At 41.0% G+C, this 19499-nt stretch overlaps 1 protein-coding gene across 1 annotated transcript in view; it reads left to right on the plus strand.

Annotated features, from left to right (window-relative positions):
- The window catches only part of ptk7b (protein tyrosine kinase 7b), a 91459-nt gene that overhangs the window by 358 nt on the left and 71602 nt on the right, over window positions 1-19499 (plus strand). Inside the window, exon 2 of the mRNA XM_088086576.1 lies at window positions 72-249. Within this exon, the coding sequence (XP_087942702.1) occupies window positions 129-249 (121 nt within the window). The 5' untranslated portion in view covers window positions 72-128. The remainder of the gene's footprint in view (window positions 1-71; window positions 250-19499) is intronic.

The following is a 19499-nucleotide window of genomic DNA, read 5'->3' on the forward strand; positions in this document are numbered from 1 at the left end:
GTAACGGGGTTAGCTTACCTGTACGTACACGGTGACGCACGGATCTCTTTGACGCTCCCTTTCGCCCCGAGGCTCTCCCGCAGCCGCCGGAGAACAGCACCGGGGAGCCGCCGAGGACCAGGACGGTCATGGAGCTACGAGGAGGGAGCGAGAGCCGGCGGAGGGAAGGCAGGAGAAACCCCGCGGGGACCAGCCGGAGGAAACCACCGGTGGATCTCATGTACGCCGTCGGTATTATCTGCCTCCAAGGTTAGTAACAAGCTACTGTACATTTAAAACACACTCGCGCATACATTTCTATTTATTTCTGTTTCATTCTGAAAAACAAAACAGAAAAAATACTCTTATTGTGGCGGACCCCGACATTGACCTCCATGCTTCTTTTTTTGTTTGTTTTTTTTTCTTAAACGATTAATGTTGCTGTTTCAAGTTTTGGACTTCCACTATGAGAGATATAACATGATTACTACAGAGAGCGAAAGTCACAGTTCCAGCGGCCTATTTTCATTCATTCGTTTATGAAAACGCTTTTATCTGAGCTAAACTTTATAAAAGTGGTTTTGGTTTGGGGGTCGATAGAGGATGGGGGCACCCATCCCCCATTTACACCAGTTTGGGAAAATGTAAATTCAGGCTGCTGCCTTAAAATGACTGGTTATTAAAGAGAGTTTGAATCACAATGGGACTATTCCTGGTGAAATAAAGGTTAAATAAAAAGGATTTAATCAAGTTTCACCAGAAGCAAGGGAAATCTACACAATACCAAAACAATCCACCAAGAGTTGTATCAAGATTGTTTTTTATTTGGCAACATGGTAGGGTTACATTAACATTTTAAAAAAATAATACATAACTGAAAGTCTTTACACACACAAATTCAACTTTTGGTAGCCCAAAAGAATAGCATAATTTATTGCTTTTTCAATTCACTGTACACACTTTGCTGCAAAAAAAATAACTGAAGTGAGATGAACAGACTTGACAAAATTTTAAAAAGTAATAAATCACAATTTATCATATCAGAAAAATTCAACATATCGCAACACAGCAAAAATCGCAGTAATATTGTATCATGTCTAATTGTGTAATTGCAATTGTGGGTCCGCTGCTGATTCCCACCCCTAACCAACATCATGTTTGTTTACATATTGCTTTAATTATATGGTAATCTAATGTATGATCTTAAACAGGATTATAGGTTTTCAGCTATCAATGAAGGCAGCCGTGCCATGTCATTATGTATTCCCAGGAGTATACCTCCATCCTCACACAGCACATTGGATACGCCACTCCTGATTATCATATTCATAACTCTGTTTGCATGTTTGAACTGCCTCTCTGAGCCCCATGCAGCGTGCCATGCTTTCATGGGTGCCATTCATATGCACGAGTGGTGCAGAGCAGTTTCTGTGCTCCTGCCAGAGTTACCCAAAAGAGAAGAGCTAGAAAATAGAAAAATTAACATGCTGCAAAAAAAAAAAAGCCCCCCCACGTTGTCAAAGCCTTTGAAAGTTCATAACCGCGGCAGCAGAGTGAGAAGAAAGCTCTGAGAAGATCCTTCCTAGTTGGTGCAAAGAATGCTCTTATCCTGCCAAAGATCAGGCTCATTAACTCACCGCTCATCATGTCAAAACTGAGTCCGTTTTATCTGATCTCCACATGGAGACTGAGACGAGCGCAGATTGTGTTTGCCTGCGCCCTCAACACAGCCCTGATAGACAGAGTGGCTGAAAAATTCCTTTAAGTTGAAGTGTCTGTCGCCCCCCTCCAGCCTCCTCATGGTGCCCACTTTGGGATGAATGTGTCCTCTGTGTGCAGGCAGCAGGGGAGACGGAGGCTGCTGCGGGTTTGTGTTTATACGACTCATGAACAGAGAGCCAAGCCAGGTACTGTCGTGACAGCCTGCCGTTGTAGCCTGCTTTAGAAATGTCCTATTTTTAAAAAGGGTTTTCTGAATGTGTTTGGAGCGCTATCCAGAAATGGCGGCGAATGAGACATTTTTATGGCGGTTTTTCTTCCCACATGAAGCTGTCCACACCAAACACACCATGGTTCTCGAGGGTTGTCTGATCTGCAGGATCTGTGGTCAAATATTTACCCAGATATCTTTTTTTATTCAGAGTTTACAGTAATCGCTCTGTTTTTGTAGTTTGCTCCTCTGTATCTTGACCTGGTTTGTATTTGGAGCTGACCAGTGTAGAAGCAGCTCTGAGTGGATGAAAGCCACTCATGGTGTAAATGTCCATAAAGCTAATGCCGCGTCTCTCCCGTCCTCCAGCTTTCCTCCTCGCCCCGCAGTGTGTTTTTCATCCCCTTTCTCCCCCTCAGCTTCATCATGTCGATCACATTCCTGAAGTATCTATGTGAAAAAATGACTGGGCTCATTGGGGAGGTGCTGAGATAGATGCAAAATGTTTAAGTAACGTCCTCACACACTCGACTCAAACCCTCCTCTTTGATCTCTCTCCTTCTTGGTGCAAGTGGAGAAGATCTGCAATTCAGCCCTCCTGGCGCATTAATAATTTGTAGGCCTGTGGAAAAGCTAATATTCACCTCATGATGATTTAGAGGTGTGCAGTCAGATTTCTTGATGGAATTCAATAGGGAGTTATTGACTTGTGTGCATCTTCTCTCCGGCTTCTACTGCAAAACAGGATACTGTAACTAAACTGCAGGAGTAGCAAAAACAGTGTTTATTATTTGTTTGTGTAATGGATTTGATGTTAGCTCAACAGATGGATGGTGTTTTGCCCAGAAATGCAAAGGATACAGGAAGTGGGTTTTGTGCCGGAGCTCTTTTGTACCCAGAGTCGACCAGTGTTTCACAAAGTGATGGCTCCATGCTTCAGTCAGAAAGCTAATCTGCGGCATCTGTACTGTCTGTACTGTGTGGCTCTGAGCAGATACCATGGAGGCTTTTTGCTGGATATTTTGTTGGCATGCCCACCCGCCGCTGCTTTATTTTAAGATCCATACACTTGGCTTTTATTAACTTTGTTGTGCCGGGAATTGTTTGGCTGCACATTCCCTGCAGATTCTGAGGGCATGAAAGGATGTCGCCTAAATAAATACTAAATAAACACAAGGAATATATTGTGTGAAGAGGAATTATTTGTCTGTTTCCTATTACAGTGGTTTGCAATCCCGTGGTGGGCAACAACAGCGAAATGAAATTGTGCTGTTGGAATTAACACATTTGAGTGGATTACAAAACGGAGCATGGCATGAGATTGTTGTCTTTTGTGCGCAGCTGTTGATGTACTAAACCGCTTTAACTCATTCATCATTCATCATACAGTTTTATCATATTACAAGACAAATTTAAGGAAGATTTTTTTTTATGACATAACACAGGATTTTTGTTCTGGGCCCCATTGTCCCATTTTTTTCCATCACATGAACTGATTCTGATGTTTTGTGTGTTATCTCATTATAGTGCTGCAGGGGTTTGATATTATATGAACATCTGTGCACTCCATTACAGCATCTAATGCAATCCGCTACAACAGCCAACACGCCACATCTTTTATCCAGTTTTGTTATGGCAGAGTAAAGCAGTGATTCATGGCTGTAGTATTTTTTTATGTATAGTATTGTGCAAGTGCTAGTGATAAATCAACACCTGCTGTCAAATTTAAGTAGTGATATGATCTTATTACAAGTTTCTGTTGTCTGAATTGATGATTCATAGCAAGCCGTAGTTAAAAACTAAATGAACTTTTTAAAAAAAATATTGCTTGTGAAGGTTTTGTTTATTAACAGACGAATTGTGTGGTCATGTTGTGCATAAATGTGGAACACGTCATTTTTTGAGCATCAGTTTGATTGCTCTGTATGTGAATTTGCATACATTTGCATGTATCTAATTCACAACCCCACTAGTACTGGACTTTTACGTGTTCACATTGTTTTATTTCTCAAATATGACATTTTTCAAACACAACACAACATAACATTTTTCTTTTAATAAGTATGCCTTCACTTAAAATTTCTGTAACCAAGATGTGTACTGAGCAGAATATTTTGTCGTCGAACAACGGACCAGTCAGTGCTCTCTCATGCACAAACTATGTCACAGCGATGCTCAAACATTTCTTTTTTTCACCCTTTTTTTAACACATACTGATTCTGAAAATATATTCTTTGTGATACTGATTTAAACAATACCACTCAGCTCTGGCTTGTGGTATTATATTGGATTGGTTTATATTGCAACTTGTGGCATCATCTTATCTTTCCTTGTATGTGGAAATCCTGTGTAAGACACAATGCATGTAGCCCGGCAGAAAAGCAATGAAAGTTAAACTCCCTTATATTCCCATATATGGGGCTGTATGTCTTTACTATTGTAATTTTCTGGAGTTGTTTGGAGGATAACCAAGACTAGCTCAGCTCAGACTCGAGCGTGACTACAAAACAAAGCATGGAGCAGAAAAGGCATGATGAATAGAGTCGAATAATAAGATCTGGTTCTCTGTGTGTTTGTGCACATCAGAGAGTCTGATGTGGAGACTCGTAGCGCAAGTTGTGAGACTGGGGGAGGATTTCTCAAGGTCTCCCAGACCCATGGCTCTAGTTTCTGGTCATTTATCAGACCGTGTTTATTCAGGTTTAGGTGAAGCCTTTTGAACTTGAGAGTCCTCTTTTCCACCCAGTTGGTTGGTATGTGCAGTTTGCACTCACTCTGCTGTAGAGGGCTCTTCTCCCAGGGGAGGATCTTCTTGCAGTCTCTCAGAGGTCACAATCACGGTTACCCGGTTTCTACGATTTGGGGTCCGTGTCAAATTGACGCGCCTGTGTCTCCTCGGTTCTCTGTCCTCCAGCCCATGCATGACCTCAAAATTGATACAGGTTTGCCATCTTTGACGATCGTAAGTAAGGGAGAAATGAGCCTTTAGTGAAGATACGTGCCTGGCTAAATTAAAAACATGCAACCCTGTCAATGATTTACGTTTTTACGGTTTGTTCTCAAATTTTAATCAGGCGTGAGCAAAGACGCTCCATTTGGCCCAAACATGTTGGCTTGATGCCCTCACCTACGTCTTGCTTTCTTTCAGAATAAATAGTTTTGGAGCCCAGAAGAAGTTGTTATGACTGAAATAAATTGGTGGAGCTAGAGAAAAAACATGCTTCATATTAGCTTAATTTTATTTAAATTGTTTTTGCCAGTGTTTCTTAAATGTGTTGATTGGAGTTATTTTGGAGTGATGGATCAGTGGTTGCCAAAGATAACGCTCTCTTCAGCCTGAGGGAGAGATTAATAAAAGAAAGATGGTTATGATAAGATGTCGGCTTATATTTTCCAGGCTGCAACATTAAACGTTTGGTATGTGAGCGTAGGAAGCGTACCTGCTGATTTGTGCAGGAAGACTGAATCTCCCTGATGTTTCTTTGATCGGGCTGGAAAATAACCACAGTTCATAATGAGCGCTGCCCTCTGTGGCCTCTGTTGGCTTCATGTCATCAATAAAGCCAAATAAACAAAGAACCGCGAGGACCAAGCTACTCGCTTTAAATGATGATTACTGCACCTAATGACCCATGTATTTGAGCTGCTGTGTGTATGTGCGTGTGACAGGGTGCATGCACATTGGCTCATGTGTTTGTGGTCTTGCTGGCTCTGCCGTTGGACCCTGTGGTTGTGATTGGAGTCAGGCCTTGTAGATCTCTGTCTCTTTTTCCCCTCTTTCCTGTCGTAGTTGGTCCGTTGCCCCCTCGTGCTTGCCAGTCTCGTCTGGAGGGATCTCTGTTGTTTATTGACTTGGTGCCTGCCTGCACAGCTCTGTCTCCTGTCTGGTCTGGAGGAGTGGTTTGCTTGCACCCTGACCCAACGCTGCTGCTCACATTGTTGTGTTGAGTTCAGCAAAGATTTGTCTTTTTTCTGTGGTATTTACAATTACTTGCTGCAATGCTGAAGTGGAATAGTTTACTTGTTCAAACAGCATACAGTGTTAAGAAGAGCTGCATCGATTAGTCTGTTTATAAAATTGCCTGAAATGGCCCATTGCCCTGTGTGTGGAAATAAAAACATGTTTCCCTGGTTTAGTTGCAGTGATCCTTCAGTGATGTGACAGAAAATGCTCTTATCAGATGCAGCTGCTGACATTTGCTCACCGTCTTTAACCTCAACCTGGTCTAATCTGCTGTTGCTGGATCGCTTATCTGCTAATAGTGATAACCTGTGGTTTCGTGTTCACTTTTAGAATGATGATTACAGATGTTTTTCATTGGTTTGACCAGCGCTGCAGATATCACCCACCCCGACAGTTGTAAATCCTTACGACAACTTTCCCCCCGCAGGGCAGGTGTGAGGCCCTGGTGAGGGGAAGTTCGCCCTCAGAGCGAAACAAAATCCCTGTTTTGTTCCCACGTCTGTGCCAAAGCATGCGCAGGGCCGCTGCTGCATTCAAATGCATCTGATCGAAACGTGCAGGAATGCCTAATTTGGCTTTGGTCCGTTTGAAGGGGACGGGGGGGAAGAAAAGAGGGCAGGAGAGGAGAAAGGCGTCTGGCATGCCATTGCATAATCCAAGCAGCCATTAACTCTTTGTGTCCTGAGGCTGAATGAACTCATCATAGCAACGGGCCACAGGCAGAGTGACATCAGGCAGCTCTCAATCAGCCCCCGGCTCCTCCCCGCCACACCAGCAGGTTTAAACAGGCTGAAAAGGCCACTGGTGTTTAATGGGAAGGGCCTTCAACTGTGTTTGATCTTCTAATGAATGGGGTCAGCTGGCTACAACTGACCCTGCACTGGGCCCAGTTGTTGTTTGGAGAGAATATATTTACATTCAGTAGTTTGCGTGTCCTCGTATCAGTGCCGATTTACTTTATTATCCAGTTTACTTGTTCTCTGTTGTGTTTGGCCTTGCTCGTCATTGTGCTCGGTTTCGTCTTTCCGCTCTGGGTTGCAGCAGAGCTCAAAGGCCAGATCTGTCTCCACAGCAGCCTGTGCAGTGTTAACCTCCAGCGTCTGGTACCTGGCTAAACCTGCAAAGCTTGGATTTACTCTGTGCGATGGAGCCAGCATAATGTGCGACTGGAGCTGGTGGCTTCATCAGCTCTTGGCGCGGCGAGCCTGTGAATGTTTCAGAGCTTCCAGCTTCCTTTGAATCCAGGCTAATACATTTTGGATGTGAACCAAGTGCCATACTATGGCTGGTGTTCTCCCAGGCTTTGAGGGGCACAGTGGTTCTCACAGAGAAGATTGTTACACCACAACAATATTTTATAAAAGACTGTCCTTGTGAAATTGTCCCTGAAAGAAATGAAGAAAACATACATCGTAGTAATTTTTGGGGATGTCTCACTTGGAGATTTGATTGTGTTTTTTGCAGCTTGAAGAAAATGTTGTCTTCATGTGGTTGGCAAACAGGGAGGCCCAGACTTCCTGCAAACTGTGAATCTTGATCAGTCAGGATCAAGTGTGTCTGTGCACACTGAGAGCTCTAGGATTAGTTTTCTCATTCAGGAAATTTGGTAATATGCACACTACTTAGCTAGGTGTGTGTATGTAGGTGCACTGTGTGTGTGTGTGTGTGTGTGTGTGTATATGGAATTAGCTCGATAGTTGGGTTTTCATCCAAATGTAGTACATATTTAAACAGATTATTCAGAAGATCAGTAAAGAAAATGCTAATATATGCATTTTTCCCTCCACCTTACTCTTCCTTACTCTTCCTTACTCTGACTGTGAAAAAAGCAATAAGCACTAGCTAATCATAGGTTGAGTAAGACTGGTCATTCCTTTGCTATCCTAACATTCACAAATTTGCCTGCGGGAGAGACCCTAACGAGATTACGTAAATAAAAAAAGCACCAGTCAAACCACTGTAATAACGGAGGAAACACTGGACAAAGTAAACAGAAAATCATGAACAACTCATATTACAGCTGTGTGCTTTTGGAAAATTACTGGTAACAGTCTTGTGTGTAAGGGGGTTGAAACTCATCCCGAGATGACAAAGTGAGCTTACACTGGCCAATGTGCACTGACAGTATGTCATGACCAGGATCGGAAATCACCTTTTTGTTCTCTGTCACTGTTTTTGATTGATTGATTGAAACGTTAATTTCAAATATGCAATGAGCAAAGCAATAAAAAAAATTGTTTTTAAAACAAAGAGACGAAGAGAAGAAAAGGCACAAAAGCATAGTGGAGCAAAATGAAAAGAAACAGAAGCAAAGGCATATAGATATTAAAAAGGGAGTGAGAAGAAGTTTAACTTATTTGCTCCCGCCCCCTCTCCATAAATAAATGGATAACAATAACAAGGTTCCTCTGTGGCTGGTGGACTCAAAATCTACCAGCCATTCAATAAATAACTGTTGTTTATTTGGCTGCATAAAGCAAATCTAGCAGCTACTTGCATATTTTGCCAGCATTTGAATGGTGGCTGGTGCCAATGTACCATTTATTGGCTGAGTGTTTCCATTGCATTAGTCACATAAATCTTTTATCAGTACACCAACTTTCCCACCTCCCTCAATCGTCGAATGTTTTTTGTGATATTTTCAGTTTTTTTTTTTTTTTAATTTTTGGCATTTACACTCATTATTTTTAATGTAGAAATTGAAAACGCACCTAAAAATTGGTGGATGGAAACTAGGGGTCGCCACATTATCTGCCTGGCTGATTATTGGGGCCGATATTTGGCATATTGGCGATGATCTGCATCGGCTTTTGATTTTAATGATCGCTTTGTTATAATCCAAATTCTAAATTTCTACAGGAATATTTTATTCTTATTGAAAATACATATAGGTTGCAAATATCTGTTATCTGGTTCATTAACCACTAATCAGTATCAGTAATGTTTAAAAAGGATTCATCATTGATCTTTCTTCTGTTACTGCCTCATTTTCAGATGTGTACGTCTTTCTTTAATCAGCCTGTAACAGAGAAGCCGATTGTTTCAGAGACTTATTTATTGGCTGCACAATCGGTAAAAACCTCTGCTGACCCGTCTGTTACCCAGCCATGTCTGACAATTATACGTCTCCTCTCCTGTAGCCAGTTACCCAACGGCATCAGCACATTATGGTCAGTATTGCTCTGTATTAGTAGGCAGTAATTACCACAGCTGAGAGAGAAGCTCATTACACAGCCAGCATTGTTATTTTCTGTGGTTTTAATTATGTTAAACAACCTCAGCAGCCTCCCCAGCTTCATAGTTTCCTCTCTGCTGCTGCTGTACTCGCACCCTGTTTCACCTTCCTCTGCTCCCTTTCACTACATTTGTTCCAGTTTCTCAAACTATGCCAACCACTGAATCCCTTTAAACCCCCGTCCTCCTTTCTGCTGTCCTCTATCTGAACCTCCCTGTGAGTCTGCGTTTAAGCCAGACTTTTGTGCTTTTTTTTTAATCATTTCTGACAGAGGGATGGCACAGCAGAGGCAGACTAACCGAGTAGAGTTGCTGCATGAGGAGATTTTATAAAACGGCACCTCTTTGCTTTTGGGAAGCGATTCTCCTGATGGGAAGGGAGCTGAAATAAACCCACAGTTGTGTTAAATTATATCAGGCATGTGGTGTGGGGAGGCTGCTTCTTATATCCAAACAAATTGTCTTCAACTCTGTACTGACACACAGGAGTCTGCGTCTACACTCTGTATCAGGCTCTGGCTCATTACTTGTGTCCAACTTTGATCAAAATGCCTCTAGGAGGTTTTGAATGTTTTATAGTGAGGTGTGATGTCAGGAGAAAGCCCGCCTGTTGATTTTTTTGGTTGTTTTCACCACTGCACAAGAGGTCACAGGTCAATCCTGTAACATCTGCTGCAGGAAGGTGCTTTCTGTTTGTCTGCCCTCCATCCTTCCACTCTACTGTAGCTTTTTTTGGGGGGTGCTGATATGTTGTATAGAGCTGCTCTTGGTGTTTTTAAAACAGATTTCATTCTGGGTGTTTTACAGTGTGATCAAAACTATTCCGTCTGTTAAAGGCATTAAAAAGCTTATTTTTAAGTTTCCATGGATAATTTCGGTATTGCACGGTCTAAAATGTGTTTTTAAATGGATTTTCCACTCTGCCAAGAATAAAAGTCACGAGGGACAAACTTGATTGCTGCATTTTTTTATAAACATGAAAATAGCCTTGTATGAGTCACTTAATATCTGAACAGGCTGATTTTTGTTTTCTAACATTTTTATGAAATATTATAATACGCTTTTTAAGCCCAATGTTATGCTTTGGTTTGTCTGACCAACAGTTAAATCTAGTTCACCGTTACATATGACAAAGAATAGCATTAATTCTCATATTTTAGAGGGTGGAACCAGGGAATTTTTGGCATTTCCTTTCTTTAAAGACTGATCTGATGAGTTGATCTTCAAAGTAGTTGTCAATCAATTAGATTTTCTCTTGATCGCAAAATCAATTATTCAACGGTTGTAGCTTTAAAGTCCAATATTGCAGTGCGCAATACTAACTAAGTGGACATAATGCATTCATTTGAGAAAATAATCTGCTCTTGGTTTAAAGAGATTAAGTCGGAATTTTGCGGAAATATTTAATGGCAAAAACGTTTTTGCATTTTTAATGATATTATAATTTTGTAAATTCAGAAATGCAAAAATTTACAAGATGATTATCTTGTTAATTCAGAAAAACAAGAGGAGAATTTTTTGTTTGGTTTTATTGAAAACATTTCTCAGAATTCTGCAATAATAATTTTGTTGATTCTGTAAAAAATGGCTTTTTTTCTTAAGTAAATTCATTATGTGTCTGTAACTATCTACCTGAGGAAACCCTGAAATGGCACTTAAAACCTGCGCAATGACTAATCTGTGGCTGAACGGTTAAGGCGACTGCCATACTGTGATTCTGTCTGTTGGATCTTTGTTGTATGTCATACCACTCTCTCTCGCTCTGCCGAAAAATAATTAAAAAAAAAAAAAGAAAGAAATGCCTTTGTAGCCAGTATAAGTTACTCCTGGCAGGTATTACTGTAGTTTTAGTCTTCTGTGGGTGAAATGAAATGTTAACTCTAGTCATTGTTATCAGTATCAGCTATTACCAGCCTCAGTCAACAATATCATATATTTTGCTCTCAAAAACCCCCACAATGTTCGATCCCCGTGGAGGACAAACACACTGAATAATACAAAATACCACACACCACTACAATAGGCTGCTCTGTGCAGGTGCAGCCAGCTATCACAGCCTTGTTGATCGGGGAGCACAGGACAGTGTTTCCTGTCCTTATCTGCTGAGGTGACGAGTGATAAAAATTCCCGTGTTGTGTCTGACAATTGACAATGGTCCCCGGCCCCCCTCCTGTGCCAGAGGAAGTAGATATTTTGTTGTGGTTGTTTCCTCCTGGCATTACGTCAGAGAGGATGAGGATCCCCAAAGCATCCTCCCTGTTCCACACCACAGCTTTCACCGCTGCTTTGTGTCCTCATCCAGGTTAGGACCCAGACAGAGGGGACAGAGTCCTGTCTTTCCTCACTGTGAACCATGTGGCTGGGGGTCTCTGCTCTGTGTGCGAGTGGGTGTGTGTGGTCAGGATGGAGGGCAAAGGCTGCGGTCCCCCTAGGGGTCTGGACAACAGCCTTGGCCGGAGATGGCTGGCGGCTGTTTGGCCGTTGACTTCCTGTGGTGCAGATGGTTGCCCTCGTGCTGCTGAACACACGGGGCTTTTCACTGCCTCTGGAATTTCTAAAAATATGTAAACACAGACTGACGCCACCCATGACAGGCTATTTTGCGTATGTGCATGTGTTAGTGTGGTGTGACATGTGCACCTGTGGGCACATATCTGTCTGCATTTGTTATAGTGAGTGCTTTCTTTGTCCTGGTATGTATCATCATTGATTCTTTGTAGGAAACAAGACAACAAAGCAGACCTGATGCTTTATGTATGCTTTGAGGTGGGTCAGTGTAGCCCTCCGTACCCATGCATTTTGCATTTGTTGCTTAAATTAGGCACACACTTCACTCCTTTTTTTTTAAATTCATTCTTTCTCTGTCTCATTCTTATGCACAGCTGGTGATGCTTCATTCTGGGATGCAATTTTAAGCGAGTTCATTGCAAGCATGACAAAGTCGTGCTGTCTGTCTGTAATCGCTCAGAACATGACATTTAGTGCATTTAGATCACAAAGTAGTCCAGTTTTTGCCCTTATTCTGAAAAAGACCGTATTCCTACCAAGCCGTTTACATGTCTAATGAAAATTAATATTCCACTAACACTCCAGTTTACATGCAGCCGTGCATACTCTGATTATTGTGCCCTAACATGTTGTTTATCATATGAAATTAGGAAGAAGTGGAACAGCTGGAGCTGCTTGTCATTTTGCTTTTTTGCATAAAAATAGGATTTTTCACAGTTTACTACCAGTGGTGGACTCTTTACCTCCTAGTAAAGTACCTCTAGCAAAGGTTGGTGCTGCGATATTTGTGCATATTTCAAATCCTCATGATAACCAAGTCTTTTATGAATTTTAAAAACAGCTGTTTCACCTGCTGACCAGAAATGTGAGATTGTCTTTTGCATGCATCTCTAACCCCCAGCTTTGCAAATTGTTTGCGAGTTGATTTGTGTTTGTGTGTGTTGAAAGCCTCGATTGAGACAGATATTCCGAATTGGCTGTATATATGTCCAAATAATGCTCCTAAAACCCAATTAATATCAGCATATCCCACGTCTTAATCAGAAAATGCTTGATTCGAAAATGGACCAATTTGGAATATTTAAACAGAATATGTTGTTTATATGATCTGCATGATATGAGTATTGGTGTGCATGTAACCGTAGCCAGTGTAAACCTTTTTCTGTATCACATGCTTTCATTATCTTTTGATAAAATCCTCTCTGCCAGTATTCAGAGATGGAGTTGTGCATTTGTGCCCGTTGCGTTTTTGCACCATGACTTCACCGGGGCTCTTTCATCTCCCCGTGGATGGTTTCCAGGCAGACGTCTTACTCGGCCTTTGTGTGCGCCCTCCCGTCCTGTCATTTTGTAGGAAGCAAAGAAAAGGTTGCAGTGAAAGCTACACCCCTGCCTTCCCTACAACCTCACAGGTCCATCTTAAAATGAGGTCAGATGACACACGAGCCCCGGGTGCACCTCTTTCTCTCTCTTTTACTCTTGCTTCCTCGCTCTCCTCTTCTGTGCCTCCCTGGCTCTCTTTGAACATTCACATCGACTGTGGCGCGCTTTGACGGGCAAAAAAAACTGTCTGACTCCAGAACAGCAAGAGCTTCACACTCTAATATACAAAGGGGAGAAAAACCCTCCTGTCTGCTTTTAGAAAAAATGTCATGTTCAAACTGCATGTGTGTCGAGTGACAAATATTCCTTGCAGCATTCCTGCAACATATGCAAATCAAACAGTAGAAAATGTGTCATATGGAAGTGTTTTTCAATGTCTCAACCATAGCTCATTAACAGTAATTAGTTCACCGCTAGTGCCACACCTTTAATTTCAATAATGTAGTTTGAAAAGCTGCTAGGCTTTGATATGATTCCTTTAAATCTTAAAGAGCAAGAACGAGGGCTAGGCAATAAATTGCTAAAGATGATTATCTCAATATAATTTTCCTCGATTTAGATATAAAATATGTTTGATAGATCCTTATTATCATTAAACCACCCGTACGCCCATACAGGGGGGTGGTAATGCATGTTAAATGCCAGTTAGCACTCACCATTAGCAGAAGGAGACGGAGCAGCAGCTGTAGAAGAAGAAGATGGCGAGATCGGGGGACCGACCGACTGGCCAGCATTCACAAGCAACTAATGCTTACGTCAACTTTTTAACATTACAACAACATTCAGCGTGCATTAAGTTATTCATAGTATCATTGTTTTGAACACAGGTAACGTCAAACCATGACTGAAGTCGCCACATAATATTAGCTTCAGTAGCTGTAATGTTTATTCATCTAATGCTAACAGTATGTTAGCAAGTTAATGCGACTGACTAACCGAATATGTCATATATGACATAATGTGAATATAAAGGTAACGTGGATAAAACTTTAATACATTTCCTCGTCTGTAAACAGGATTTCTGTCTCAGTCACGTCAGATAGACATTGCTACTACACACCGTCATCCAAGTCCTTCGTATTGTTTTGATTTGAAGAAACTGCAGAAATGATAAAACATGGGTGTAAAAGTTGTGCAGAAGATACTGACCACTATTGAAATTTTTGTTTTGTCTGCCTCAAATTTTTTTTAAATGTTTGGCCATGTTCTGGCAATAAATAACACTTTAAACCACAATTAACCACATTTCTTTAACTTAGAAGCAAAAATAAGCCTGTAAACTTTAAAGAAATAATGATTTGACGTTGAATAATTATCAATATTGACCAATATAAAGATTATATTGTGATAATATTTTTATCCATATCGCCCAGCCCTAGCAAGAACATAACTGTATCCTCATTAAAATGGCAGTTATTCTTACATCAGGCCCACTTTTGAGAAAAGCACGTCTTCAGATTTTGAATTTTTGAATTTGACGACACCTCGGCGGAAAAGAGGCTAGTCATGAATTAAACAGACACTGCTATTCATAGACACCCGCGCAAATGTTTCTCATCTCTCACAAGAGAAAGAGTTGAATGTCCTGCAGCTTTTCCTCCACCACGCCCTCTTTGTTTGATCTTTTCTTTTTTTCTGGCACTGTAACTCTTTCTAAAAACTCTGTGGCTGTTCAAAAGGCATTAAACATGAGCGAGTTCCCCAGCGCAAGGAAACGGTGAGAGACGTTTACAGAGCCTATTAAAAGCCTGCGCCTCCCAGAGCTGTTGGCCCCAGCACTCCCGTTTCCCTCCGTAAACACTCATATTCACAACCTCACACTCGTGTTAGTTATTTTTTTAGAAACGTGTTACTTTGGAGGTTTGGGATCCTCTCAGGCCTGTGCATTTCCTCAAGTCATTACTTTGTCCCTTATTTCTGGTAAATGGTTGGTTTACTTTGGAAATGTGACTATATTACATAAATGTTTATGGAAGAAAGGAAAAGGAACCAGTGCACTTGGGCTTTGTTTTTTATGCTAAGTGAGGCCACATCTGTTTTTTCAGGGAAAAAAATGTCCAAGATGTCATGGTTATAAAGCCTAAGATTCATGTCTTTATTATGGCCTAAAAAGTTGAGGGTAGATAAAGGCACAAACATTAACTTGAAGGCAAGAGTGTTGCTTTTTACATCCAATATATATCAGCTCGGGAGAGGAGTTTTATCATTATTATTTCCCAAAGTAAATAGAAAACTTAATGACTTCGCATCCACGCGTCAGACATGAGCTGGCTCTTTGTTTTTATATCACAGCTGGAAAGCGGAGGAGTGAAAGGTTCAGCTGCAAACTGTTTATCAAAGTCACTTTTGCGATAGTGTGCTGTTGGTAAGTTAGTCCATAAAAAACAGAGTGGTGTTCTAAAAATGTCCTAATAAAGACTTTGATTTCAGAGAGGAGTATGGGTAATTTGGGCAGCTGGAGGACATCACACTGAGAGGGAGAGAGGTTAGAGGTCCAGAGTGGAGCCCAGCGAGCTGCTCAGGTTTCAATGCAGATGGACTTTAACAAGCATTAACCTGATTCCAAGTGAGGAAGAGACACGGGTTTTAAGCTAGTACAGATGGAAGTGTGAGCTCTTAAGCGCAACCCTGTCAGCTTTAAAAGTGCAATGAATGATTAAAGGTCGGGGCCACTCCAAGGATCCAGATAGCCTTTTCACAGATGGCTTCCTTAAAGGTTACATTTTTTGACAATAGGTACTTGAACTGACTGTGCAGATTTTCTACAGAGGAAATGTGATGCAAAAACTTGTTCCAGCTGTGAACTGGTGAATGGAGGGTGATTGTACCTGCTTTGCTCAAGAGGAGCACTTTTCAGTCGGCACAGGGCTGTCCTTGAGCAAAACACAGAACACTTAAACTGCAGTGGAGCTAATAACCTCTCTGATGATGTGCATGTGTAAGTGACTGTGTGTGCTCTCAGCAGCAACATTACTGTTTTTTGTGTGTGTCCCTGGACCATTCTGGTAACATTATGTGTCCCTTCTCTAAATTCGGAGGTTTTTGTGGGTTAATGAATGCAGTGGAGGCGGAGCTTTTCATGAGTTTTTTTTTCTTCAGCTGCACTTTGTGGAGTATGATTAGGGGAGTTGATAATTGACCTGCCAGTCTGATCAGATTGATGGAAGAGAGTAGCAGCTGCCTCTAAGGCGAGTGAAGGCAAACTTTTAAGGCCCAGACGCACCGAACCGAGATCAGAGAATTAGAGGCGATGAAAGCCCACTGCTTTGTGTGTAAGTAGCAGTTGTCTGTTAATCATTCAAAACAGGAAAGACCACCATGATGCTAGTTAGCCAGTTAGCAACACAATCTAATATTGAAAGAGCAAAGCATGTTTACTGTGCACCAGTGAACAATAACACAGACAACAAGGCAAGGTTTCTGTAAAGAGCACAGTGGCAGAGGAAAAACAAATCTGAACTTAAGCTGTTGCATTTTGCTGACATTTTGAACTTCTGTTTCCCTTGTGCGCTAAACTAAACTGCCAATCAGAGTGATTTCATTTGCCAGCGTACTCCATTGTTGCCAATGCAAATTCGAAATACTGAATTGACGGGAAAAAAGCCGACTTGTGATGATGACAGCAGTGCGGGACACCCGGATGCTTACCGTCGGCCCCAGCCGACCTTCAGCTTGGAGTGTCAAGGCCTCAACCCCCCGCACAACAGTTTAGTTTCACTTTCACTGTGCCTGACCTTCTGCTGCTCTGCCTGTGCCCAGAGTACATTCTGGGCACAGGCAGAACATGGCATGTATATTAACAACACACCAAATGAACCTTCCAGCTCCAAAATTATATTCAATGCGTGGCAGCAGATGATTTAATCATGGCAGGCCACCACAAATAAATGAATGTGTGGGGAAACACTGGCTTGGGAAGAAACTGACAAAGACATCTTCCTGTCACCCCTGTTTCCCAGTAAGGTAAAGCCCCTGGTGAGCTCATTTTGGCTCTCACCAACATGATCTTGTGATCCTGATCTCATTTTCTCAGCAGGTCAGGTGATGTGAGAGAGCCAGGGCGTGTCCTACCGTGCCTCCAGATTAATTTATTAAATACCACTTTAAACTGTAATGCATCAACCTTTGATGCTGCATCTGATGCCAGTAAACCCAGCCTGGTAGGTGGAGGTGGTGACAGGTATTTTGACTGGCTTTTACACTTCCAGGCAGCAGATTCTTTAACTGTAAGGATGGGAAGCTTCAAATGTTCTCCCTCTGACATCATTGTAAACTTAAGTGCTTTGTGGTTAAAAGGTTATAAATTATGGTAATAATTTATTTTTTTTACAAGAGACTTAATAAGATTGTTTGTGTTATAATTTTAAAAAGGATACCACAAAATATTACAGCAGCTCAACTTGAAACAATACAAATGTTCCTGTAACTTCCTGTAGTTTTTACTAAGCCTAAAATCTAAATCCTACATAAGTCACCAATTCATATAGAAATTGCGTGCAGAGTCCTGCTAATACTGCTTTGGCTTTCCCAGAGTATTAGGCAAAGGCTTGTGCATTTCAGAGTTCCTCATGTGTATGAAGTACGTGGCTTTGAGATTAGATTAATTCAGATGTTGGGATTGACCTTGTTTTTCAGATTTCTCAATTACATTATTGTAGTAATTTTAAACTGACACTCACACACATAGTTTATAGTTTGTTGACAGAAAAATTCAGTGGTAGCACATTGCCGTTTTTACAGTTTTTACGTGGCGGAGATGATTGACTGCCCTCGTGGTGACTCACTCTGCAACATGACTTTTTCTGTATATATGGCTGCAAGGAAAACCCTGTTCAGGATCTTGTGGTGTGTCTGATGTCCCTTTAAGGTCTGTTTTTATGAATGAGGACTGCTTTTAGGTGGCTAGTTCTTGAGGTCACACTGAGCCGTGTGGCGAGATGATTCCTCCTGAAGTATTGCAGCGGAGAACAAGTGGTTCTTGTTAAATGTTAGCCAGAGGGAAAATGGCTGTAATTGAATGTGAAACCATATGCTTCTTATTTGGTGAAAATGCTTTTTTTGTTTTAGATCTTGTTAAATGTAGTGTTGCCAGACTGCTCACTACATGTCATAAACAATGGCCCATTTGCAGCGTTTCATGATGGAATATTACTGCATGACGAGGACCAGTTCCTTAAGAAGTTTCGAGCCATTTAATACGAGGCTTTCGATTTTTCCAGTTTGTAAATGAATCCTATGTTGTTTTTTCATTGAGACGCTGTTTTTTCTTACTGGCTTCAAAGAGAGTAATTCTACATGGACATGTTAGGGAAATGATGAATGAGTGCATCCTGGAGAAACTTGAGTGCTTATATTTTTCATGTCATTTTGATTTAATCAGACTTTGATCTTCTTGCAGTTTAAAAGAATACTTTAGCTCTCAAATGACTATTTGTATATCAGCTATTCACCCTGTGTTAAGTTGAAAATGTCAAGAAAACTTTGTTTTTCTCATGTTGCCTTCATGGTTAACTAAGAGTCCAAAAAAGGAGAAAATTTCTAATGAATTGGAGTCATTGGGGGCTGCGTTTAACAACATAAAACAACATAAAACTAAAGCAAAACATCAGTTTACAAACTCTCACACATCTCTCGCAATAAAATCCAAGTTTTATTTATCCAGCTGTATGCTCAGTACTTGGAAGGAATGGAAGGGAAGGAAAAACTGGATTTTGTTACTTTAAATCCTTTACGTTGTGAATACCTTTTTTTCTCCAAGTGTAATTTATCTGCCACTTTTAAGGTTGTGTACGTTACCAAAAAACCTTCATAATTCTCAAAATTCTGACCACTTGCTTTTTTCAAATTCGTATCAGCTTTAATGGCATTAATGTTGCCAAAGCAAAAATAACAGATTATTAAATGAATGAATACATTACAGAAATATATTATAGACATATTATATACATACTGTTTTACTTACATAGAAGCATTTAGTGTAGAGCTTGTCTCTCAGTTTATGACCCTATTCCACATATTTTGCAGCTAAAACTGCACACTGACTTTTCTCCCCATATATATAAGCTTTTTTGTTAACAGCATTTACATGTTCTATCACTTTCAATACTACACTGTATCGATTTTTATAAAATTACTTTTTATACTTGACCACTGTAAATATCCGATACTTCAAGACTTTTATTCAAGTTATATTCTAATAGGCGACTTTAACTTCTACCAAAGTCATTTTCTGTTAAGATGTCTGTACTTTTACTCAAGTATGGCTTTTAGGTACTTCATCCACCACTGAGTACTTCCCAAACAGACTGCCCTTTCAGACGAGGAGCTTAAGTAAAGGTGAAGCTTACTGACCTTCTCTCCAAAGCCAGACTCGGTTGAGAAAAACAGTAATTTTACTTTGCTGAACACGGGAGCTGCTGATCTACCACTGCCACGCTAGTTTGTCTGTACTAATGTGTGACTTTGATGAATCTGAATCCACCCCAAAACACCAAAGTTGGA

Source organism: Plectropomus leopardus, chromosome 13 (genome assembly GCF_026936395.1).
Source record: "Plectropomus leopardus strain MGB_pleo_1.0 chromosome 13, ASM2693639v1, whole genome shotgun sequence".
Taxonomy (NCBI): domain Eukaryota; kingdom Metazoa; phylum Chordata; class Actinopteri; order Perciformes; family Serranidae; genus Plectropomus; species Plectropomus leopardus.